We start from the raw sequence: 23,551 nt of genomic DNA, 5'->3' as shown, positions 1-23,551 counted from the left end.
AGAATAATGGTAATGTTGTCACGTTGAGAGTCTGGTGGTGAAGTTTGCCTTGGTCTGAGATATGTCCATGTACACTTTTTAAAGAAAATGTCTGCACTCAGTCGTCCAATCAGCTGTCAAAGGTGTTGTCATTTTGTATATGATGAAATTATGTATTTGGGGGATAATCTTAAACATTGCTGTCCACAGTGCATGCAAGACCTAGAGAACTAATCTCATTGCTGTTGGGAAACAGTGAAGCGGTGTTGACTGGATATGATTCATATACACTGGTTTACGTTGCTTGTACACACCTCTTAAAATGACAGATTGCACAGAAAAATGTGCTTTTAAAAGTCCTTGGTTGTCAAAATGAAACCACTTTTACAGACTGGATGATGTATCATTTTGAATATTGAATTATAACACATTGTTTGGCACACATAACATGCAAGTGCTCAGAATTCTCTGCTGCAACCACTAGATTAGATTAGATTAGATGAGGAACATGGTGTGGTGCTGGATAGTAAGAAACCAAACATGCATTTAGTCATTTGGATAATTTTCTTTTAATTTATGATGGAACCGATATGTTACGATATACATTACGATTACGTTATGACACATGGTGAAATTGGTTTGCTCAAGGCAAGTTCAAGTTCAAGTTTTTTTTTTTTATCTAGCTCTTTATCACATATATGTCTCAACATTCAGAGAATGAGCCTAACTAGGTCTAACTGATCAACAATCAACCATAGAACAGAATGATATAGGACAAACATCAGGAAAAGCAAGAGACACACAAAAAGCAGACTTTAGCAAGACATAACAGTCCAAGAAAACTTCCAAACTTGCAAGAAAACTTTGTTAGGAAAAAAACAGGAAAAAAACATCCCCCCCCCCCCCCCCCCCCCCAAGGCAGAGAGAGGCAAAATCCGGCAGACAGCTTGGGCCTCGATCAGCGCTAATATCCACAGAAACAAGGGCAGCACTCGCAATTCACATCCAGGTAGAAACAGCATCAGATATGGGACTTTGACCAGTACTGATGACTGTAAGGGCTAGAGCAGCAACAGTGTCTGCCAGGTAGAAACACTGCACCAGTGTCTGAGAAAGAGGGAAGACAGATGGACAGCCACACACACACACACACACACACACACACACACACACAGCCGTGCATACACAACACACATACTCAGACACCTTCAGCCACATACACACTCATACAGACAGCAGCAGTGAGTAGACATGCAGTAACCAGGCAACCCAATGGCAGATCCATATGTTAATACTGTCTAAGCTAAGGTATAGGAGGAGAGGCTGTGTCGATTCCAAGCTAGACAGTGCTATGGTAGGCCATATGACTTAGAATAAATAGGTTTTGAGTTTGGATTTGAGGATTTCTGCAGAAGTTGCCTCCCTGATGGTAGAAGGTAGCTGATTCCAGAGATAGGGAGCTCAGTAGGAGAACACTCTACTGCCTGCTTTTTTCTTTATTCTAGGGACAGTGAGGTAACCAGCGCCCTGCGATCAGAGGGCACAAGGGGGAGCATAAGGGATGATGCGGGTAAATATGACGTGCCCATGTAATTATTTATATGTTAACAGAAGCACCTTAAAGTCAGACCTGGCTTGAATTGGGAGCCAATGAAGGGAGGTGTTAAATTTACGTTTTCCCAGGACGAAACAGTTATGTGAAGGACAGTATAAACAGGAAGTAGTGTGACATTGAAGTAGCACAGAGGCCAGTAAGGGTGTTGTGGTCAGGGGTGGTGGATGGGCGTATAAGTTTGCCTTAGAAGCTTAGTTTGATTCCCAGCGTTTACAAAGGACATTTCAACCATAAGTCACGTTTTCATTTAGCGAAGAGAATAACCTTAACTCTAACCTTAACCAAACTTGTTTTACTTGCCTAAATTTAACCAAATTTGTTTTACTTGCCTAAATTTAACCAAATTTGTTTTACTTGCCTAAACTAAACTGTTAACCAACCTTTGGGACGTAATCCACAACCAGCACAACCAGCCAGACCATGTGTTATGCAGCTGCTGACTTTGTAACTAAACTCCAGTAACTTGTATGCAGTTGCAGTATTTAGGGACTCTGAGTTATCTGTAAATGCCTTTTCAAGTGGCAGCTCCAGGTCTGTAGGGGTGGGTAGCCTTTTTGTTTAAGTACTCTTTTCTCATGTTTTGGTTTAGGGAGTTAGGTTAGTTACCTATGTTCTTTTGTTTCTCTTTATTTTTGATAGGTAAGTTAGACCTTGTCTTGTATTCCTTTTGTTTATTGTTTTGGCTATGCCCACCCTGAAGCAAAAAGGAACCGGAGAATAAACCTGCTACTTTTGAATGTTATACCGTTTTTCTGGTCTTCCTTGGGAGCGGGGAAAAGTGGGGAGTCACACTCATTTCAGTTGTGTCCAGTTCCCCTAGGCTGGGCATAACACACCTATACCTAGGAGACTATTCTCCTCAGCGGTGTTCCTACTAGATGGTCTACATAAAAGAAGACCCACACAGCAGTTCAAGCACTGTGTCCGCACAATTTGAGAGGGAACAGGGGTCCAGGCCAGGGAATAGCTAAACGTAAGTCTGTTGTACTCGTAGGCTATGTTCTGAGGAGGACCCAAATTGTACTTATGTTACAAATGAGAGATTAAAAATGTTCACCCATTTCTCATCTGTCACTGATAAACAGTTTTTTTTAATGGTGAGGAGTCAAACTTTATCCCTTAGTATAGATCACATTTGCCCACAATCACAGCTTCTGACAATGGAAATATCTTTTTTTTTTTAAAACTATTTCCAGATATGTGTCAATGGTTGCCAATGCCAGAAAGAGAGAAAGAAAAAAGGGAAAGAAAGAATAAAAACACAACATAAAAGTCATCCATTTATTGATGAAATTTCAGACTGATTGAAGATAATGTTTATAGACAATATAAACATTATAAATAGTAAGGATGCTATTATAAATAGTAAGTCAGATTTCCCCAGTCAGCCAGGCTCCTGTCTCATTTTCCTATTGGGAAGGGTGGAGGGGGAAAAGGAGGAGGGATAGCAAACGGCCGCATGAATGGCACCGGAAAGGGGAAGGGAAATGGTTGCATGAAATTCATCTGGTTCATCTGGTTCATCTGAAAAACAGAGTGATGAAAACATTTTGTTTTTAAGGAACGCTGATTGCATAGAGTGGTATATTCTATAGAGACAGGTTATGTGATTATTTTGTGTCCAGATACTAACCTCATCACTATCATCTGAGCGTTTGACTCGTTCCCTCTCCTCAGAGACCTTTAGAAATTAATGATTTCATGTCATAAACTCTTTGGACAGATCTGAACTGAGTGTAAGCAACATTCAACATAATACAACCATAGCAATTACAGAATTTGTTGGCTCTGAGTATTGTTATTGTTGACTTTAAATACTTACAGGAAAGGAGGAACACAGCACAATGAAGCACAAAATCAAAACCAGCAGTTTCATAGCTGAAATACGTTTGAATCCTATGTAGAGAAAAATAAAAAGAGGGGGCAAATTCAGTCGTTAATTCAACTGCATTATTTTTGAAACTGAATAACCACCCAAGAAAAAAATCTTACCTTGAGTCAAATAATAATGGTTATAATTATGGTCAAGTTGATTCTCTCTTGCAGAATTTTACAGTGCTCCTGCATATGGGCAGCTGCACTTTTTAAAGACATCTTTAGTCCTCTGTCATCCAATCAGCTGTCAAAGGGTTATAATTTTGTATTTCTGTTAATGGTGAGATGATGAAACAATGTATTTGGTGGCTTATACCCCGACCACTCTTCACAAAACCAAGATAAGCTCAGTGGAGTTGGGAAACAGTGTAGTGGTGTTGAAACTGGATATGATTCATGGGCACTTCTTTATGTTGTTTTATTATGCTTTTGGAACTTCTATACATATGATCAACTTGACTCTTATTTTATTTGACTGCATCTATAGATGCTCAAAAAAGCTATCTATCTATCTATCTATCTATCTATCTATTTTATTATTATTTTTGTTTTCTATGTTTGTTTCTACATTTTGTGTATTATCAGATATGACATGCTAATGTGATGTTCATATTGTGATTATTATCTCATGTAGTACTGGATCTTAAAAAAACAAACAATTAGTCATTTTGACTTTTTCATTTGTGAAGTTTATTCAGCAGATAATACAGAGTATAAAGTGGTTTTGATCCACATGCTGATTTGCACTACAGTGTGGATTGTGGAAGGATTCTGGTTAAGATAGTAATGGATAATGGAAAAAAAGAAAACAATCAGATTCTCGGGTCTCAGTAAAACATGACAAGTGACACAAAGTAGATCTCATGTCAAAAATATATGGCAACCATGCTGATTGTCATTGATTTCTTGATCCCTGATGAAATTCCTTCATTTCGGAGGAGCGGCCGGGGCAGGAGCTGGGGCAGGAGCCGGGGCAGGAGCGGGAGCAGGAGCCGGAGCAGGAGCCGGAGCCGGAGCCGGAGCTGGAGCCGGAGCAGGAGCCGGAGCCTGCTGCCGCAGCCTAAGAAGGAGCTGTAGCAGCTGTTGAATGAAGGACTGACTATTTTTCTAGAAGAAAATAAGAAACATTTAGAGTCACATACACAGTAGATGATCTTCCAAGGCTTTACCAAAAGGTATAGAGAAGGAACACACCTCGTTGGAGTAAGAATTGGATGTTGAGCGTACAAATCGCTGGTGCTCATCTTCCATCTGTAGAAAATCCACAAGTTGTAAGTTTGATATTGCTTGGATAATACATAAAAGAACATTATTAGTTACTTTGAGAGTGTCAGACTCACAGGATAAGCCAAAGTGAGGCTCAGGAGGCATCCAAGCAGGATTATCTTCAGCATGATTTCAGTGACCTCTTACCTGTTGAAAAAAATAGATAAAGTCTGGTCAGATGAACAATTTGGTCCATAATGTCAACAAAATCACCATTTCACCAACCTTACATAGAATACTGCATACACTGTATACTCAAGAAACAATGTAATTACCGTTAAGTTCTCACAAATTTCAGCAGATTGTCGAGCCAGGTAGTACTGTTGTATTGAATGTTGAGCTCTTCTTAAATACAGTTACAGGGCCTGACGTCATCTCATTACCTTACAGCATTATTGGGAAAATGATATTACTTAATGTTAGGAAATCTTTCATTTGAAAGAAAGGTGTGGCTAATAATCAGACATATCAACCTCATCTAGATAGTACGCTGTTTCTATTTATTTGATAGCTGTATATCAGAAAATCAGAAAATAATGTACTATAGCTGATTGGATTTGTCTCAAATTTAATTTAATAGATTTAATCTCTAGATTAAAAGACTGTAGGAACCATTAACTATAGTATGAAAACACAATACCATACCAGTGTTATGCAGGACCAGTCTCTTTACTCCCCACCCCTCAGTATTGCCAAATTGGAAAACGGATACCAAACATGGCATTAAGTAGTCTGATGATTACAAGTCAAGTGACTTAGTGGCTTAAGCAGACGATAGGCAACACCTAGATAACATGCATTCCTTTGTTCTACTGGGCAACTCCTATTGCTTTTAGTTGTTTTAAAAGATACTTTTACTATTAACTTGCCTATTCAAATAAGTATGTATATTAGAATAATGATTAGAGGATGTTTTCAGTTTCCATATTTGTCAAAAAGCAAGAATATTAATCAGTGCCATCAATCACATTGTTGTCATAATGCACTGTTGCCAAGCCCAGGGATCAAGGTCAATTAAAAATACATCAGCAAAGAGTATGTGTAATTGCTGTATTGCAAACATCAAAGCATGAATCAGAGGTGGTGTTTTGACAACTATGTAGGTATGTTGCAATGTCTAATGTCTGATATATGTATCAATGTGTCAAAGACAAAAGATATGGCTATTGATTACAGGACGTACCCACCTAGTCCCCAACCAACTGTGACCTGTGATCAGGAGATTGAGGTAGTTGATATAAGCACTTGGGTACCGTTTGATAACAGACTCAACTTTGAGGTAAACACTGATGCCATCTGTAAAAAACTATACCAACGCCTGTTCTTTCTGAAAAAAATGAATTCACTTAATGTCAGCTGCACTAGGACACCATTATATCAGTTTTATCAATGTTTTATTGAATCTGTACTGACTTTCCATATTGTGGCTTGGTTTGGGAATTAGGGTTAAGGTTAGACTGCCTCTCTAGAACACATCCATCTGTTTGGTCCTTGACCTAAACAAACTCTTAAAGTTCTTAGGCATGAAGGACGGATTTTGTCTGAGGCACCACTCAGGTCCCCTTTTGCCGGCAGACAGCTGGAGTGGACCGAAAGGGCACACAATCACCCACACTCTTAGCTGAAGTCAAAGCAAGCAGCAACGCTGTCTTAAATGACAATGACATAAGAGAGGCCTGCCTAATGGGCTCAAAAAGCCCATCGACCCAGATCCTTCGAAAGGGCCTCGAGAACCAAAGGTAACTCCCATTAAGATGTGGCAGAACTGGACATTTCCTCCTAGCTCCTTGCTGAAGACGTGTCAGAAGAGGGTGGCCAAGAGGAGATCAGTGACGCTTAAACCTTTAGAGTCACATGTTAAACACATAGGAGCGTAGTGTTGTCTAACTAACACTGTTCAAAAGAAATGCATATGTGCAAAAAGTGCTACGCCATGAAAGACAAGAATAAAATGCAAATTGAGACTGCAGACGGGACAAAAGAAGATTTTATTCTATCGACAGGAGGTCAAACTACTAACGAACCTGTTGAGTCTTTTTTTTTTTTTTTACTTTTTTAGAGATGGGATCAGTGTTTACCTTGAAGTTGAGTCTGTTATTGAATGGTTGCTTTTTTTTTAATGCTTTTATTTTGATTCTGCATGAGAAATGACACTGATATGTTTTATTATCATGTACCATATGGTGCTGGTTATTAACAATTAGTCAAGGTACTATGGGATCATGTGGCATGATTAGATGAATCACAAGTTATGATTTGTTCAGATGAGGACCTAAATTGTACTTATGTTATAAATTAGAGAATAAAAGCGTTCACCCATTTCTCACTGATAACCAGTTTTACTAATGGAGAGGAGCCAAACTTTTTTCATTAGTATGACTTCAGTCAATGGTTATCATCTGTAGGGGAAAAATCACCCTTTGTGGGTCAAAATGAAAAAGCAAAAGGTTCAAGAGTCTTCAGTGGATTCTTTATTCAGACATGCATGGTTCAGTTCAGTGTTCCAGACAAGCAACAAAGAAGTGACCAAGAAAGGAGTAGAGAGGATTCACTTATATAGATTAAACAAAATCATAAATCTCGGCACAGAGCCAAACCCACAGTTCAGATTTCTTGGCTCAAAAACAAACCCACAGTTCGGGTTTCTTGACTTAAAGCCAAAAACCTCATCTAATGTGGGACACACGTAAACACACGTATGAATAGCATATTGTCCACCTATAAGAACACTTAAACCACACATAACAATATATAGTGGACATGCACACGTACATTCACAATTACATTTCATTATGGTATGTAGAGAAGAAAAAACACTCTGCAGGACAAAGGAAACAAAGGACAGAGTATGTTATTCATTAAAAACACAGGATTTATTTTATTTCTTACACATCTCATAAGAAAGAAAGAAAGAAAGAAAGAAAGAAAGAAAGAAAGATTCCCCAATGAATAAAAACACTACACACAAGTCATCCTCTTATTCACTTGCTGTTTTATTGATTCAATTTCAGTTACTGAAGACAATGTTTATACACAACATAAACATTATAAATAGTAAAGTTGCTATTGTAAATAGTAAGTCAGATTTCCCCAGTCAGCCAGGTTCATGTCTCATTTTCCTATTGGGAAGGGTGGAGGGAGAATAGGAGGAGGGATAGCAAACAGCCGCAGGAATGGCACCGGAATGGGGAAGGGAAATGGTTGCATGAAATTCATCTGATTCATCTGGTTCATCTGAAAAACAGAGTGAAGAAAACATTTTGTTTTTAAGACATGATAAACTTGAGTCTAATCAAAATCAGATTGTTGGCTCTCAGTAAAACAAACTCACATGAAATAGAGTTAATGTCAAAAAATATATAGGCTACCAACTTTGCTGATTGTCATTCATTTCTTGATCCCTGTTGAAATTATTTTATTTTCCATTAGCAGGTGCTGCTGGGGCGGGAGCCGGAGCAGGAGCAGGTGCCGCTGGGGCGGGAGCCGGGGCAGGAGCAGGTGCCACTGGGGCAGGAGCCGGGGCAGGAGCAGGTGCCGCTGGGGCAGGAGCCGGGGCAGGAGCCGGAGCCGGGGCAGGAGCCGGGGCAGGAGCCGGGGCAGGAGCCGGGACAGCAGCCTGCTGGATCAGGCTAAGAAGGAGTTGTTGAATCTGTTGTAGAGTCATGAAGGAGGGAACATCCTACAAGAACATAAGAAACATTAAGAATCACATATACAGTAGATGATACTCCCAGGTTTTTTTAATAGGTAGTCAAATGTATTGAATATTGAAATCATATCAGATAGAGAAGGAACACACCTCGTTGGAGTAAGAATTGGATGTTGAGCGTACAAATCGCTGGTGCTCATCTTCCATCTGTAGAAAATCCACAAGTTGTAAGTTTGATATTGCTTGGATAATACATAAAAGAACATTATTAGTTACTTTGAGAGTGTCAGACTCACAGGATAAGCCAAAGTGAGGCTCAGGAGGCATCCAAGCAGGATTATCTTCAGCATGATTTCAGTGACCTCTTACCTGTTGAAAAAAATAGATAAAGTCTGGTCAGATGAACAATTTGGTCCATAATGTCAACAAAATCACCATTTCACCAACCTTACATAGAATACTGCATACACTGTATACTCAAGAAACAATGTAATTACCGTTAAGTTCTCACAAATTTCAGCAGATTGTCGAGCCAGGTAGTACTGTTGTATTGAATGTTGAGCTCTTCTTAAATACAGTTACAGGGCCTGACGTCATCTCATTACCTTACAGCATTATTGGGAAAATGATATTACTTAATGTTAGGAAATCTTTCATTTGAAAGAAAGGTGTGGCTAATAATCAGACATATCAACCTCATCTAGATAGTACGCTGTTTCTATTTATTTGATAGCTGTATAACAGAAAATCAGAAAATAATGTACTATAGCTGATTGGATTTGTCTCAAATTTAATTTTATAGATTTAATCTATAGATTAACAGACTGTAGGAACCATTTAGTATGAAAACATAATACCATGCCAGTGTTATGCAGGACCAGTGTCTTTACTCCCTGCCCCTCAGTATTGCCAAATTGGAAAACGGATACCAAACATGGCATTAAGTAGTCTGATGATTACAAGTCGAGTGGCTTAGTGGCTTAAACAGACGATAGGCAACACCTAGATAACATGCATTCCTTTGTTCTACTGGGCACCTCCTATTGCTTTTAGTTGTTTTAAAAGATACTTTTACTATTAACTCACCTATTCAAATAAGTATGTATATTAGAATAATGATTAGAGAATGTTTTCAATTCCCATATTTGACAAAAAGCAAGATAATTAATCAGTGCTATCAATCACATTGTTTCCTTACTGCACTGTTGCCAAGCCCAGGGATCAAGGTCAATTAGAAAGACATCAGTCAAGAATGTGTGTAATAATTGCTGTATTGCAAACATCAAAGCATGAATCAGAGGTGGTGTTTTGACAACTATGTAGGTATGTTGCAATGTCTAATGTCTGATATAAGTGTCCATGTGTGAAAGCTTGGACAACACAAAGACACTGACACAGAGCAGGTGAGTGCATGGTGAATGAGATTATAGGGTCCATTTTAGGTTATGAACTAGCCACACTCATGTTTTAGAGTTAAAGTCACAACAATATTCTTACAGGTTCTTGAGGAGCAATGGAAGTTCTCTGTATTGTGGCCTTACTCCTGTCAGCAGTGGCTGCTCGTGTGAGTTTACGTATTAATAATAAAAGATACTGTATACTGGAGTGTGACCTAAAAATACAAATAATGGGCTCTGTTCAACATATTAAATTTGTCATTCATGATTTTTTCTAGCCAGATCCATGGTGGCAATGGGAGCAAGGAAACTCTCAATTCCCCCCTTTTGGTGGACCCCAACAAGATCCAGACAGACCAGACTTTAAGGTAATAGGGACAACACCTGAATGGACACGCAGTTACAGAGCTGCTGCTTATCTATGTATCTTAAAAATTATTCATTGTATCTTTCTTTTTAAGCCTGGTGACAATGGTGGAGCATATCCCCCAACAGGGAGCCAGCCAGCAGATGCAGATGGAGGGAACCCTGGATCATTTGGCCCTTATTGGTCAGGGTGGGAACCTCGCAGCCCAATATGGGTAGATTGTTTTTTCAAGTCCTGTCATAGTTGGTTTATTGTAATAATACATGGATTGGAAACTGACAAATCATAATATATATATATATATATATTTTTTTTTTTTTTTTTTTGATTAGCCAGGTGAAATGCCCCCTCGGTTCCCACACAGACCCTCTACAGGACCAGGGAATGGAGGTCCACAGCGACCTATGGGACGGGCTGATGGGAGCAACCGCCAGCCTGGTGGACCTCCTCAAATTCCCGATCGGGGTGATGGAAGGGTATTTTCCATGCATACATTATTTGATAGCCGTATTAAGATTGGAATCTCTTTTACAATATATAGACTTTTGGTAACTGACTTGCATGCAACAGACTATACCTGACAACTTAATGGTCCATGCTACACCCCAGGCTCCTGACTTTGGCTTAATGCCTGATGAACCTGGAGCCTATCCTGACCCCTGGCCGCCTCGTAGGCCAGGCGGGCGGTGGGGGAGACCAAGAGGGCCTCCAAGAGCTGGGAGGCCCAACATGAGAGACCCCAATGGAAGGGTAAGCTCTCCTCGAAGGACAAGATACTATTCCCCCAGACAAGGTTTACAGAACAAAGATGAAAATAAGATGAAACCTTAATTTATGGTTTCTCTGTCTCCCTCATCAAACTCTTCAGTATGGTCAGATCCCTCCCCCACCCTCTGGAGGAGGCGATAGAGCTCTGTTTGACGGCATCTTCTTTGGAGGGCACCCTGATGTGGTGGTAAGCTGCTGCAAAATTAAGCATTCCAGCTAATGGATGTTAATTGTTCAGAAATTGATTAAAATATCATAGACAATGTTTTTATTCTATTATTTTTCTTGTTTCAGGGCAACAGAGAGTTTATCCCTATATTCAAGGTAGGCCCACTGCAGTTTTACAATATGATATCCATGGGTGCCTAACTTTGTATAAATGCGGGGATGGTAGGGGGGCGCAAAATCTGAACAGGGTGTGGGGTCTGGGGGACCTCCCCCAGAATAAATTTCCTGTAATTTTACATATATATTTTTATACGTTTACTTTTTATACTGTGATGCTTGATTCTCAATGCTATATTCAAGAACCCAATTCAGGAGAGGTCTCTGCAAAGACTTCATTTGTTTTTTGGAAAATAACAGAATCCAGAGGCTACATTGCACAAACTGGCAAATGAGCCAGTTACATGAAAACATTATTAATTAATTTTTAATATCATAGTTCTCCTTTTTTTCCCTCTTTTTGTTCCTTTTGCTTTGGCATCCTATCCGTTGTTGTTGCTCTGTTGCACTGACACTGCTAACAGTAGCTATCATCTTCAATAATCTGTTGAAAACATCTTACTTTAGCTTTGCTAGATAGCTTGCCAAATGTTAAACACAGTTTCAGAGAGAAAGAGAGAGACCTTTGGCACACAGAATACAAAATGGAACGTTAGTCAACCTAAGCCTATTCGTTCAAAAAAACAACAGTTGTTTGCTAGCTAGCTGTACATTAGGTCACAACTTTTTGCTTTTCACCTCTGGTGGTTACACAGTTATGGTCTTCAGAGAATCACACCTGTGCTATTTTCATTTTCTTTGACCATAAATTGTGCAACATTAGCTCACGTTTCATGTTTCAAGCAATTATGCTGCTGTCACTCGTCTTCACAATCGCATCGTCCCATGTCTGTAGTGCAGACTGTTTTTAGCGCGGGTTGGAATATACCACTTGGGTTGGAAAGGGGGTGCAGCAATCCAAATGCAACTATGCTAGGCTATCTAAAAACAGACGGGAGCAGATATTTTACTTAGTTTTTAATTAAATATTAGATTGAAAATATTAGATTAAATATTCGATTTTTACTAAATATTTACTTTAAAAGTAAGGTGAAAAGTGGAGGGGCAAAAAGTAAATTTTGCCCCATAATTTCAAGGTGAAGGTGCATCTAACTTGCCTAATGGTGTAGGCACCACTGAACAATTAGAAGAATTGCTGGCTGTCACATGAAACGAAAATCATAAAAAGTCTGATTTCCCCTTCTTTTGATTCCTTTTCAGGCTGACAATGTGACATTTCAGGTAAGACCATGATGAAAAAATGTTTTGTATGTAGGCTACTGTGTATGACATGGCTGAGCAGTGGGACAGCTAAACATTTAAATCTTTCAACAAACTGTGGCTTTCTTCCCTAGAATGTCAGTGGTCTACCCCTGAAAGAGGTAAACACATTACATGAATCATTTGCTTTTATAAAAGAAATATTCACTTTATGCTGTAAACTACACAAGGCTGTGAAATGATTCCACTGATCCTCCATTCAAATCATTTAAACTATGTATCTTACAGGGGGAGAATGTATTTCTGCTACCAAGGGTAAGTAACTTATTACATATAGTTTACACAGTATTATCATAGCTGGAGCAGCAGAAGAAAGACCTTAACGGTATCTCCATCAGCAAAGAATACTAATAACTGACAATCCATTCATATCAGGGTGGAAGAGGACCCCCCCGTCCGGAGGTAATAAACAACTACACCATCCCTCTTTCCTTGTTGCACTGATTACACTCTGAAGTATTAGACATTACAGTCATTCGATTTGTTGTATGTTTTACAGGAAGACCAAGATGGACCTCAGAGACTAGCGGTATATGAGTTATTTGTCAAACATACATTTCAATCAAATATTTGTTGGCAAATTCAAAACTAACTCTCTTTTTACTCTTTTTTGTGTTTGACAGTTTGGAATGCCATCATATGGTCCTCAGGTAATTGTCGTTTTTTTTTTTTTTTTTCAGTCTCATGATTTGATAGAGAATTGCATTGTGACAGTTTTTGTTTTTCTTTATTTTTCGATTTCAGCCATATTTGAAGCTTATCTACAACCCCACAGCTACGGTAATTACTTTGCATGCTAGAGTTTGAGGTTTAACATGATTTTTATGTTGTACATGATATGGTTTTTCTAACTTCATAACTGAAATATTTATCTTTTCCTTTCTTGAAGAACAAAATCTCCTTTGAGTATGGGCTTGTGATGCCTGTAAGTAAATGTCAGAGCTAACAAATACAGTATATACTATATATTATATTTTACATATATAAAATGCCTGGCTGAATTCCGTTGTATATTATATAATATTATTAATTAAAATATTATTTCTTGCCCCCCACCCCAACTCCAATACAACTTTTGTCCAAAGCTTCCATCTGGTAAGTACAGCAATATCTTAGACCTTTGGTATTTATTTTTGTCCTGAACTGGGATGTTATATTATTTGGAATCACACCAGCAAGCAAATCTTTTAAATCTAAGATCTACTGTAGATTGTGTAGCTATATCAAATTTGAATGACTGTCTCATTTTCAGGTTAAAGCTCAATAAGGCCCCATAGATACAGTTAGTCATCTGACATGTATAAAAGGTGAGGACATTCTGAATAAGTATAATTACCCCATTATCAATTTTCTATTACCACATGTAAATAAATGTTTTTCTTGTTTCTCCTCAGGAAGAAGCCAACAGCTACAAGTTTGACCCACCAACTTTATAGTCAAGATTAGATTAGTTGCTCACTGTTCTGCGTTATATTCTGAGAGATCATTCAAGTGGCTCTGTATTTTCCCATGAAAGCAATATTTCTGTGTATCACAATAAAAATCTTTAAGCTTTTACGTTGACAAAGTTCTTTATTAGACAACCACTTGCAAAGCCGAAGTGCAGATTCCTGAAAAATGCAAGACCAGTTCAGTTTAATGTACAAAGAATGCTTGCATACAAAAAAAATATGTGTGCTCTATATTTTGCAGGAAAATAGGCTGAAGAGGTTTTGGCCAAACACAATGAAATCAGTCTTTTGCCTAATTACCTTGTTCCAATTTCCCAGATGAAATCTAAGGCTCAAACAGGAAGGGGAAGTTGGGGTGACCCTGGAAAAACATTAACAATGGTTTTGGAAATATTTCATAATGAAATCTCTTACAGTATCGTTATCATGTAACAGATGTCAAGGTTTGTGCGTGTGTGTGTGTGTGTGTGTGTGTGTGTATGTGTGTGTGTGTGTATGTAAAGGGTTTGAAAGTTGGGTGTCATGATATGAGGTCATAGCTACCTCATCAATCCCAGGGCCAGATGTGTCGCCACGGTGATCAGGAGGCGGCATGGTCGGCACTTTCTGTGTCCCCAATGGCCATGTCTGCCATAGATCGAGTATAGATAGAGTAATTACACAGAAATCCATAAGAACACAATAATACAGCAACTAGGTCTAACTTAACAGGTGCACAATTTCCTTCTTACTCAGTGCATTGGTTTCTAAAAAATAGTTGATAGTTATGGAGTGCACTCACTTTTTCCGTTTGTACTTTAGGCTGGGAAGCCTGCTGAAATGGGATGATATGAAGTACAATTGGATTACAAAAATACTGTAGCAAATTCAAAAGTGTTACAAGTATTGAACGACAAAAGTATCATCTTATCCAACATTTGCCCTATGGGATTGGGGTAACATGATTTGAGCTGTCATAGTCCACCGCCAAGCCAGCCAGACAGTGTGTGGTCAGTATTACAGATGTTTCTCATTGCATCAGACTCACCGGATTCACACAGTTACGACACATGATGTGCAGCTATGTTATTATCAGTAAGTCGTGTCTCTAGACAGCATTACTTGGTCTGCATCAGCTCTTAAACTTAATTCAGAGTACTACCAGAGTAAACCAGTTGGGGTTCTTACTGCGTGAATGTGTGTGTGTGTGTGTGTGTGTGTGTGTGTGCATTGAATCCCTCTATGTTGATCTGCACAAAGCAAATTCCCATTTATGAACAATATTCTATTCTATTCTATTCTATTCTATTCTATTCTATTCTATTCTATTCTATTCATATCTTTAAAAAGTTTAAATTGAAGATTGTATTCTGTTTGTTTTCCATGTACAGTACACCAGGCACAGATGATTGGGTATATTTTTTTTACTTCATGTCATGTAACTTTATATCTCACCTGCAGAGGGAGCTGTGGCCTCTGAGTTGTTCTCTCCAGGTTCTGCTGGGCCTGGACCACCTGACCTTTGTTGGGCTGCAGCACCACATTCCTCTGCTGGGGATAGCCGTAAGGTGGCAGGAAGTAGGGGAAGGCCTGTGGATCACAGCATGAGGAAGTTCAGTGTGAGGTGAGTATTTGAATGAGGACACTGACATTTGCATAAAGGTCGCTATGTTGCGACTTCACCATACCTGCATCCTCGGCTGTTGAGGAAATGCATATGCGGGGTACTGATACTGTGGAACCATCTAAAAGAGAGTAAAGACAGATATTTAGTATTACTCCATATATCCAGTTTCACTGACAACACAAAGTAATTATGTGTATTCTCAATGTGTTTTACCTGCATGGGGTTCTGGGCCTGCTGAGGGACAATAGGACTGTTGGGGTCCTGGGGAGGCCCAAGCTGCTCCTGCTGGCCATTGGGGAAAAGCATAGGGGTTAGCTGGTTGCCCTGTGTGGGGAGCAGCAGCTGGGGCCCCTGGGGGACAAAGGGACCTGCCATTTGAGGGTTCAGGTTCACCACCTGGGGAGTGAGCAGCACCTCTGGCTGCTGCTGCTGCAGTACATACTGGGGCAGTATTGAAGAAGCCTGGAGGGGGAAAAGGGATTTGGTTCAGTTTCCAGATTGTATTCCGATGCAACATCAAAAGCATTTAAAGCTTTTGAATCTTGCGAAGGCAGAAGCACGGTCTTGGTGATAAATCCTGAAACTCGGATGAGTGATGACTCTGTTCTGGAAGCACGTTGGTACAAAACAGAGAGTCAAAAAAGGTTGTGTGCACTACCTGTATTTGTGTTTGTCCAAGAGCTGCAAGAGTTAGTCCATTCAGTCTTAGGATCTGAACACACAAAAGCATTGGATGAGATAATTTATATTCTTTATTCCTGAATAAAGAAGAATCAAACTCAGCATCCAAAAACAGCTAGAAACAGTTATATTTACCTCATTGCTGTTGCTTGCAAGAATTCCAATCTGCACCTATGCAACATAACAAACATTGTTTCAGCTGTCTTGTTTTTGATGCTATGAGCGATATATAGCGATAGAGAGATTCAACTCACTGGAAGAGAGAAGCTTGTCCTAAATAGGCAGACCAACACAAGGGCAGTCTGCAGCTTCATGATGTCCTATAGTATATAAAAACTCATTATTAATTCATTACATTTTGTCAAGATTGTTATGGAGCCCTCCCATCCTTTTTGCACAGAAAAAAAAGAGTAAATCTTCCACCGAATATGAGCATTAGAAAATCGTCTTACCTTTTTCTGGTGCCTTTTTCTGTTTCTGTGTGCCTTTCCTGCTCACTGTGTCCATATCCCTTTTAAATTCTCTCCATGTGAGCTGTTATAGTCCGCCGCCAAGCCAGCCAGACAGTGTGTGGTCACTGTGACAGACATGTATCATAGCATCAGACTCAGACAGTTACAACATAGGATAGGTAACCATGTTATTAGGAGTAAGTCATGTCTCTAAACATCATGACATGCATTAAGTCTGCATGAAGCCTTTAACATTATGCAGAGTATCAAGTCTCTAAAATGTTTGATTTGAATATTGTACTCCGTTTTCCATATAGGTTACATTGCTTATAAAATAGCTTATATTCCTGTCAAGTTCTTTTTCAAGCCAGAACACAATCATCTTTACTTTACTTTATCTGGTGTATAATACTGAACTATCAATGTGTTCTCTCAAATTGTAGCACTATGTAATGATAGACTGAAGACCAAGAAGAAGTTTAGCATGTCAAGACAGAAAACAGCAGCCAGGAGCTTATAGTCAGACATTTTTCACAAGTTGTTCATCATGTTCAGATTGATACTGACATCTCATCCTGGGTATTTAAGGTTTGACTATGTGTTTCGATTCATGTTAAGGATGCACAGCAGAAAAAGTGAGAAAAGCGATAGAAATCTGGACAGCTGTGTGTTTTTGTTTTCTGTCAGGAGATCAGACTGTTTGTTCAGTTCATAATGTAGTCTATGGCAGAAACTCTGTCTTTAAATCAGAGATGTGCCCCAAATCCAACAGATTTTCCATGTCAAACCAGCAATGAAAAGATCACATCTGGGTCAAAAACTGTTCATATGATGTGTGTCTATGTAAGTCCAGCTCTTCTATTGTTTTAATTTAAATCATTATCCTTTAGATGGCAGCAGAGATCCATTAAAGATACCGATTTGGATTCTAGCTTAGTACAAATTGTATGGTTATGTAATATGTTGGTGTAAAATCAAAGCGAAAAAACAAACTTTCATTTAGTGTAGAATGTATTTTTATTGGAAAGCAAAGACTTAAGTTGATCCTTATGTTTCAACTAAGATCAACTACAAGGTTTCTGCATATTTTATAAAAAAAAAAAAAATCAGAAAAAAACACTAACAATAAAATTCCACATACAGCAAAATACTAGTAGTCAAATTATATTGTCAAAATATATTGTTAATGGTGTCGTCTCAGTTATCTTCCTGATGATCTTTGTTACAGGGAGTTGTTGTTGTTGTTTCAGTAGGAGTGGGAATCTGAGGGAATGAAGAAGGCATAATGTTCATGACACTTGCAATCCCATCCATTTAAATCAGTTTATTTGCTTGTAAATTGCATCATGTTACCTGAGTGTCCACAGTGGTCTTTAGAGAGTTTGCCTGCTTCAGAATTTGACGCTGCAGATTCAAAGAACAACGGTGTAAACAGTGTAGCTTTCATTCATATACACATATAAGTGTACGCACTATTTGCTTCATTGTACCTTGAATCGTTTGAATGGGTCAGGCTGAAAAGGACCTTGCTGTTGCATTGGTCCACCTGGAACTCCCTATCAAAGGGTGTAAAACAATTGGACAACAATAAAATGATGTACATTTGAATTAATAGAGGGTTATCTTGTAGGACTGTAGAGAGTGGACACATAGCTTAAAGTCAAACAATCCTTAAGCCCCCAACCTTTCCCTTTGTTAAATTTCAACAAATCAAGTGGTAGTAGTTAAAAGGATATGGACTGAAATTAAATGAAAAAAGTGAGCCATTACCATGAACGGCTGTTGAAGAGGATTCATTCCCATCATTTGAGGGGCTGCCATGTAAGGAAGCTGTCAATAAACAAAGAAGAAAGAAATATTCTTTTTTTATGTGGTATTCTAATGCCTGAATACCAAATGTGTTGTAATGTGTGTTGTTAGCATGACTTGACATCACACTAACCGCATTGACTGGAGGGACAGGATACATATTAGGAATGGTTTGGGCCTGCATCGCATAAGCAGGAACGCCAGGAACAACCTTTGAATGGGAGAAAGAGTCCAATGTGATTCTTCATATCAGGGAAAATGAAGTTCAGATCAGATAGTTTGTGTATATAATTTTTTTCAGTACATCTCTGCAACTAACAAAGTTGGGACCGTTTGGTTTCATGCTACACAAATCAATTGCACCAGCAGAGACAACAGCAAACTGAATTCAGACCATTTAGCTCAAAACAGTCTCATATGGCACTCTGGTGTTTTCTCACAAGTATTTTCAATATGAGTTGTGCAAACAGTGATGGGATTGGCAATGCTGGCACTTCCTCCAAATGCAAGAGGTGCTGATAGGGGCCGAACTAGTCGGTCTACAGGATAGCACCATCTTGTGGCACAGTTAGTGTTCATCAAAAATAGCCAAAAATTCTCCCACCAAAATTCATTCTTTTTTACCCTGCACATAAACAAAACGTTTTTTATTTTATTTTACTTAGTTAGTTACTACAAGTAGAGAAAAGAGTTTTAATTCAGTTTTAGTTTTTCCACAAAGTCTAGTTTGTTTTTTTTTGTTGTTTTTTTTATTTCAGTTCACAACAATGTTTTTTTAGCACCTAGTTTTCATTTAGTTTTAGTTTTAGTTGACTATAATAACCTTATTTCATATGTGCCTCTAATGATATGTCGTAAAGCTAACTGAGACCCTTGGACCCTGAGCAATGGAAAATGGCATGACTTATTATTACTATTATTATTTTTACACTGAAATGAGCTCATAAAAATTAGGATTTGATGGACCGACCTGAGCGAACTGGGGCTGCCCAATGAAACCGGCCCCACCAGCTACCATGGGTGGGTTCAGGCCTCCTGCCATCATCCCGGGGTTTGCTCCCATCCCATTACCCATCCCTCCATTCAGACCTGCCATTAGTCTCTGTTTCTGTTCAGAGGCAGAAAGAAAACTCTGTATTCATCATGGAGCAGTATGGATTATTAGGCTTGAAAGACACATTATGTGAGGTAGAAATGATTCAGTCTGAGTGTTTCTTACCTTGCCTGCATTGACCTGCAGTGATTAAGGAGACAGTAATGACAAATGATAAATTATAGGCATATCCTTGTGTTTATTTGGTGGTTGTTGCTTGAAGGCTTTCTTTTTTTTATATAAATAAATTAAAAATAGATATCTGGATGGATAGGTGTGTGTGTGCGTGCGTGTCATAAAAGTGACACTGGCTCACTGTACTCACATAAAGGATGGTGGCTACAAATGTTGAAAGGAGAAGAAGCTTCATCTTGCAGCCTGAAACCTGGGATTGAGTTTGTCCAAAGGTACATTTAACTTGAAAAAACTATTTAGGAAATATCTGTTCCCTGTATTTTTAAACAAAATTACATAATAATTACTCAAACATAATCACATAATTACAAAAATACTCAATTACACATGACGTACCTTAGAGTTTGGTTATTTTGCTCTTGCTTCAAATGTTAAATGCCCAGCAGGACTAGTTGCACCTTTTATCAGTCCTAGAGATTATTGGGAGCCAATTAGAAAAGAGAACTCTGATTTGTCCACAAACTATATTTGTCACCTGTATGTCATGGGAGTTTGCAATATATGACATCTTCTTTTTCAGGGAGATCCAAAGAATTGTAACACAATATGCTGCCTGTCTTGAGTGACACTTCTCCCTATACTATTCAACCAGCAAGCATTGTTCTGAATATTGACCACAAACAATAACAGAATGATTCAGTGTCTTGGGAAAGGCTTCTCAAGGATACTGGCTAAAAAGGAGCATGAAACATCCCAATGTTGCGGGCTGCGGTCACAGGAGCAACAATTGATGTCATTATGAAGTGATCTTGTAGGCCAAGAAGCCTGAGTGCTTACCTGTAATTAAAACACAACCTAATATGAGAAATATTAGGTTGCATTAGGTTACAACCTAAACAGTTGTGAGAAGTTGATCATATCTTCAGAACAATAGTATAACAATAGTAATATAACAGTATAGAAATAGTAGTATAGCAACAGCATAACAGTAGTATACCATGCACTGGGCACTGCTGTAGGCCTAATATAAAGCAACTTAACATATTTGTCCCAGGCACAACTCAAGGTTATAGCCTAACTGTAATGGGTAATGGGTTCAGATTTGTGTATAACAGACTCAAGAAGTTCCCAACATCTGAGCAGAAATTTCAACTGGCACCAGCCGACTGATAAAATAATGAAGAATATAACACTGTATAACATTCTAACAATCCAGCCGTGATGACCATAAAAACAACATCAATGAAACACTTTAATGTGTTCATTTCTGTTACTGATATAAAGGAACAAATTTTTGGCTGTCATGTTTCATCAGCACATTTTCTCAAGATGTGAGTCGGGCCATGATGTTCATCCCCGGTGTGGTCGGCTGGGCATGGCGTCATGTGTTGTGGTTGTCTGGGAGAAGTTTGTGCTGCTGACGGAGCAGCCACAGCAGACCAGGTAAACACCCTCTGTGGAAGTCTGGAGCTTTATGTTAATTACACACTGTCATGTGGTTCAGGTGGTTTCAAACCATGAAAAGTATTCTTCCTGTTTGCAGTTCAATGTCATGACAAATGACGCTCACCTAATGGCATTTTCTAAATATAACTCATTTGATTTGTTTTTTTTAATGTTTTCCCACGGTATGGTTTGATTGATGTGTTCAGGATTTTTGTATTTATTTATTTATTTTAGAAATTTGAGAGGATCATTATGTCACAGGCAATATAAATAGGAATTTGTTACCTCAGGAATTCTGAGGCAGACAGTTTGATTCTTCCCACAGTATGATGTGATTAATGTGTTTGGGATGTTTTTGATATTTAGATTTCATCATGTGAGAGGCAATGTAACTAGAGATTTGTGCATAATTGTACCAGTCTCACACACAAATATATGCCACCAGAGGAGTCAGAGCTCAAGGGGAGGCCAGGAGCTGCACCCAGGGAGCGGGTTGTTGTTCAGAGTTTTGCCCCAGGACCCGTTGACAGACATATTTGATAGACTTTTGATGCTGTTGGAGGGATCAAACCTGTGATCTAAAGCACACAGCATTCCACTATTCCACCCTGCTGCCTCTGATTCTGCTTTATTCCCCAAGATCATACATCAAAATAAAGATTCAACAAAGATTCACCAATTTGCTTAAATCATTTATTGGTCATTAGTTATGATGACAATGATTCATAAAGGTAACATTCAAACATAAACAGCTAGGGATGAAACAGAGATCGGGACCTAAGGCTGAATCATACTAATGAGATATGATGTCTGGGAGCTTTCAGGTCTCATTTGGTCAGCTTCTCCTCAGTGTCCAGTCCAGAAGATTCCTCCTCCTCCTCAGGCGTCATCATCTTCGTCACCGGAGACTGTATTCTCCTTGGGTGTGCCGCCACTGAATGCTTGACTCTCGCTCTGCCAGCTGCGTTCCCGACAGCGGCGTTCCCGACAGCGGCCGGCTGTTGCTGGTTGTTCTGTCCGTTCACGGGGAGTAGCTGCACTTGTCCGGGAAACAATAAGGGACTCTGTGGGCCCCTAATAACATTTCCCTGTGGCAGCACTGCAAAAAATGTGACTGATCCACCATTGGTAGGTTGAGACACCTGCGGCTGTGGCTGTGGAACCACATTGGCTCCTCCTGCCTGTCCCACGAGAAATGCCCCACCTTGTTGGAGAGGTCCAATGGGGACTAGCTGTGGCACAGGAGCCTGGCCAATGGGGTTGCCAACTGGCTGGATGAAAAACGACCCACCAACTTGGATTACCTGTGCTACAAAGGCTTCGCCGTTCAGAGGGACCCCATTTTGAGCCCCTACATTAGCATTGTTGCCAGCTGCTGCTCCATTATTGTTCACTCCCCCATTGCCAGCAACCTCACCACTTCCTGAAGACACACCACCCTCCACCACAAAAGCCAAGGTCTGAAAGATGACCCACAGTATGCAAAACATGTTTTATTGTAGTGACAGCAGACAGTCGAAGGCTGAAGAGCTGCTTCCTTCTTTGCTTTTATAGTGAGCCTCGGATTCCATGTTCACTAAGAAAGATCCAATCAGAGTCAAGCGCTTGATCTCAAAACAACAAGTCACTGTAATCATCTTGACCATGTTGGTATTCTATTTTTTGCTTTCTTACACCTTAGAGAGGGCCATTATTCAGGATTATGTGGCAAACCTAAACCATGTATCAGTGGGTTGCATTCTCATAACTGAGCTTTGTTGGGTGCATATGTCACCTTTTGATGTCATGGTGGCATCAGTAAAACTGACTCCCGAATGAAACTTTGGTATTAGAGCATAAACTGATGCATCCCAGTGCCTTCGGGGTCTACTGAGGTCCACCAGTATGATGCAAGAACTTTATTTCTGGGTTATAAAGAATCACAAGTCATATGCATCAATAATCAACATCAACAACAAGATACATTGAAATATTCTATAAGATATTGTGAAGTCCATTGATGTCCATAAATCTTTAATTGGAGCTATTATAAAGCCTAAGACAGAAGCAGTGACAAACATTTGCAGCACACGCTACTCAGCAGACTGGTAAATGGCACAGTTTTTGTTTTACTTTTTTGCTATCACATAAATTCTACAAGGATAGGAAAAGATCTATTTTGGCTTGATAAAAAGAGTAGTTTAGAATTACATTCTGCCCTAAATCATTCTAACATACATACCACTGATCTTTTTTTGCCTCAAGTATACAATGCTTTTCCTACTGCCATCTATAATGAGCTGTTGTAAACTTTCCCCCTTTTGGAATGCATTCAGAAAACAGATTCTGTATAAAACTGTTAAGTTTGTTTAGCCATTATTAATGGCAATAAAACCCTTTCTTGTCATCTAATACAATCACTCTACCAGCTGTGTCTA

At 39.2% G+C, this 23,551-nt stretch overlaps 5 protein-coding genes and 1 long non-coding RNA gene across 10 annotated transcripts; 1 reads left to right on the top strand and 5 right to left on the bottom strand.

Moving 5' to 3' along the window:
* Nucleotides 1-2,887: 2,887 nt before the first annotated feature.
* Nucleotides 2,888-3,648, bottom strand: LOC139649803 (uncharacterized). The gene is made up of 4 exons (XR_011695626.1): nt 3,587-3,648; nt 3,417-3,490; nt 3,228-3,275; nt 2,888-3,118 (listed from the first exon to the last, which is right to left on the bottom strand). It is a non-coding gene; the product is annotated as an uncharacterized lncRNA (long non-coding RNA).
* A 487-nt stretch (nt 3,649-4,135) lies between these two features.
* Nucleotides 4,136-5,084, bottom strand: LOC139649799 (uncharacterized). Its single transcript, XM_071526302.1, has 4 exons — nt 5,011-5,084; nt 4,810-4,882; nt 4,664-4,720; nt 4,136-4,576 (listed from the first exon to the last, which is right to left on the bottom strand). Exons 2-4 carry the CDS (start codon nt 4,861-4,863, stop codon nt 4,397-4,399), a joined length of 291 nt encoding a protein of 96 aa, XP_071382403.1. The 5' UTR covers nt 4,864-4,882; nt 5,011-5,084; the 3' UTR covers nt 4,136-4,396.
* Nucleotides 5,085-7,707: 2,623 nt separating this feature from the next.
* Nucleotides 7,708-8,955, bottom strand: LOC139649795 (skin secretory protein xP2-like). The gene is made up of 5 exons (XM_071526299.1): nt 8,882-8,955; nt 8,681-8,753; nt 8,535-8,591; nt 8,108-8,414; nt 7,708-7,969 (listed from the first exon to the last, which is right to left on the bottom strand). The coding sequence occupies exons 2-4, from the start codon at nt 8,732-8,734 to the stop codon at nt 8,151-8,153; spliced, it is 375 nt and encodes a 124-aa protein (XP_071382400.1). The 5' UTR covers nt 8,735-8,753; nt 8,882-8,955; the 3' UTR covers nt 7,708-7,969; nt 8,108-8,150.
* Nucleotides 8,956-9,735: 780 nt separating this feature from the next.
* Nucleotides 9,736-14,018, top strand: LOC139649768 (acidic proline-rich protein PRP33-like). Of its 2 annotated transcripts, none has more exons than XM_071526262.1 (18): nt 9,736-9,787; nt 9,884-9,948; nt 10,060-10,149; nt 10,243-10,362; nt 10,481-10,624; nt 10,758-10,898; nt 11,017-11,103; nt 11,211-11,240; nt 12,402-12,422; nt 12,536-12,562; nt 12,690-12,716; nt 12,837-12,863; nt 12,961-12,990; nt 13,085-13,111; nt 13,206-13,241; nt 13,351-13,386; nt 13,547-13,768; nt 13,860-14,018. In XM_071526262.1, exons 2-17 carry the CDS (start codon nt 9,898-9,900, stop codon nt 13,601-13,603), a joined length of 951 nt encoding a protein of 316 aa, XP_071382363.1. In that variant the 5' UTR covers nt 9,736-9,787; nt 9,884-9,897; the 3' UTR covers nt 13,604-13,768; nt 13,860-14,018. The 2 variants fall into 2 exon arrangements, with proteins under 2 accessions (XP_071382363.1, XP_071382362.1); XM_071526261.1 differs by having other exon boundaries at nt 13,856-14,018.
* odam (odontogenic, ameloblast associated) lies at nt 14,014-16,742 on the bottom strand. 4 transcript variants are annotated; one of them, XM_071526266.1, is made up of 12 exons: nt 16,652-16,742; nt 16,454-16,519; nt 16,335-16,370; nt 16,177-16,230; nt 15,915-15,980; nt 15,732-15,803; nt 15,580-15,636; nt 15,347-15,481; nt 14,694-14,726; nt 14,456-14,539; nt 14,213-14,273; nt 14,014-14,071 (listed from the first exon to the last, which is right to left on the bottom strand). In XM_071526266.1, the coding sequence occupies exons 2-11, from the start codon at nt 16,511-16,513 to the stop codon at nt 14,238-14,240; spliced, it is 633 nt and encodes a 210-aa protein (XP_071382367.1). In that variant the 5' UTR covers nt 16,514-16,519; nt 16,652-16,742; the 3' UTR covers nt 14,014-14,071; nt 14,213-14,237. The 4 variants fall into 4 exon arrangements, with proteins under 4 accessions (XP_071382367.1, XP_071382368.1, XP_071382365.1 ...); XM_071526267.1 differs by having other exon boundaries at nt 15,732-15,800; XM_071526264.1 differs by having other exon boundaries at nt 14,694-14,723; nt 15,732-15,980.
* A 915-nt stretch (nt 16,743-17,657) lies between these two features.
* Nucleotides 17,658-20,107, bottom strand: scpp9 (secretory calcium-binding phosphoprotein 9). Its single transcript, XM_071526301.1, has 9 exons — nt 20,085-20,107; nt 19,879-19,938; nt 19,680-19,694; nt 19,431-19,568; nt 18,594-18,671; nt 18,422-18,481; nt 18,142-18,207; nt 18,005-18,055; nt 17,658-17,914 (listed from the first exon to the last, which is right to left on the bottom strand). Exons 2-9 carry the CDS (start codon nt 19,921-19,923, stop codon nt 17,849-17,851), a joined length of 519 nt encoding a protein of 172 aa, XP_071382402.1. The 5' UTR covers nt 19,924-19,938; nt 20,085-20,107; the 3' UTR covers nt 17,658-17,848.
* Between the last annotated feature and the right edge of the window lie 3,444 nt (nt 20,108-23,551).

This window comes from Centroberyx affinis, unplaced genomic scaffold (genome assembly GCF_046629955.1).
Source record: "Centroberyx affinis isolate AG114_WGS23_722 - 3 ecotype Tasmania unplaced genomic scaffold, CSIRO-AGI_Caff_v1 ptg001396l_1, whole genome shotgun sequence".
Taxonomy (NCBI): domain Eukaryota; kingdom Metazoa; phylum Chordata; class Actinopteri; order Beryciformes; family Berycidae; genus Centroberyx; species Centroberyx affinis.
This window is presented reverse-complemented; position numbering and strand designations above follow the sequence as displayed.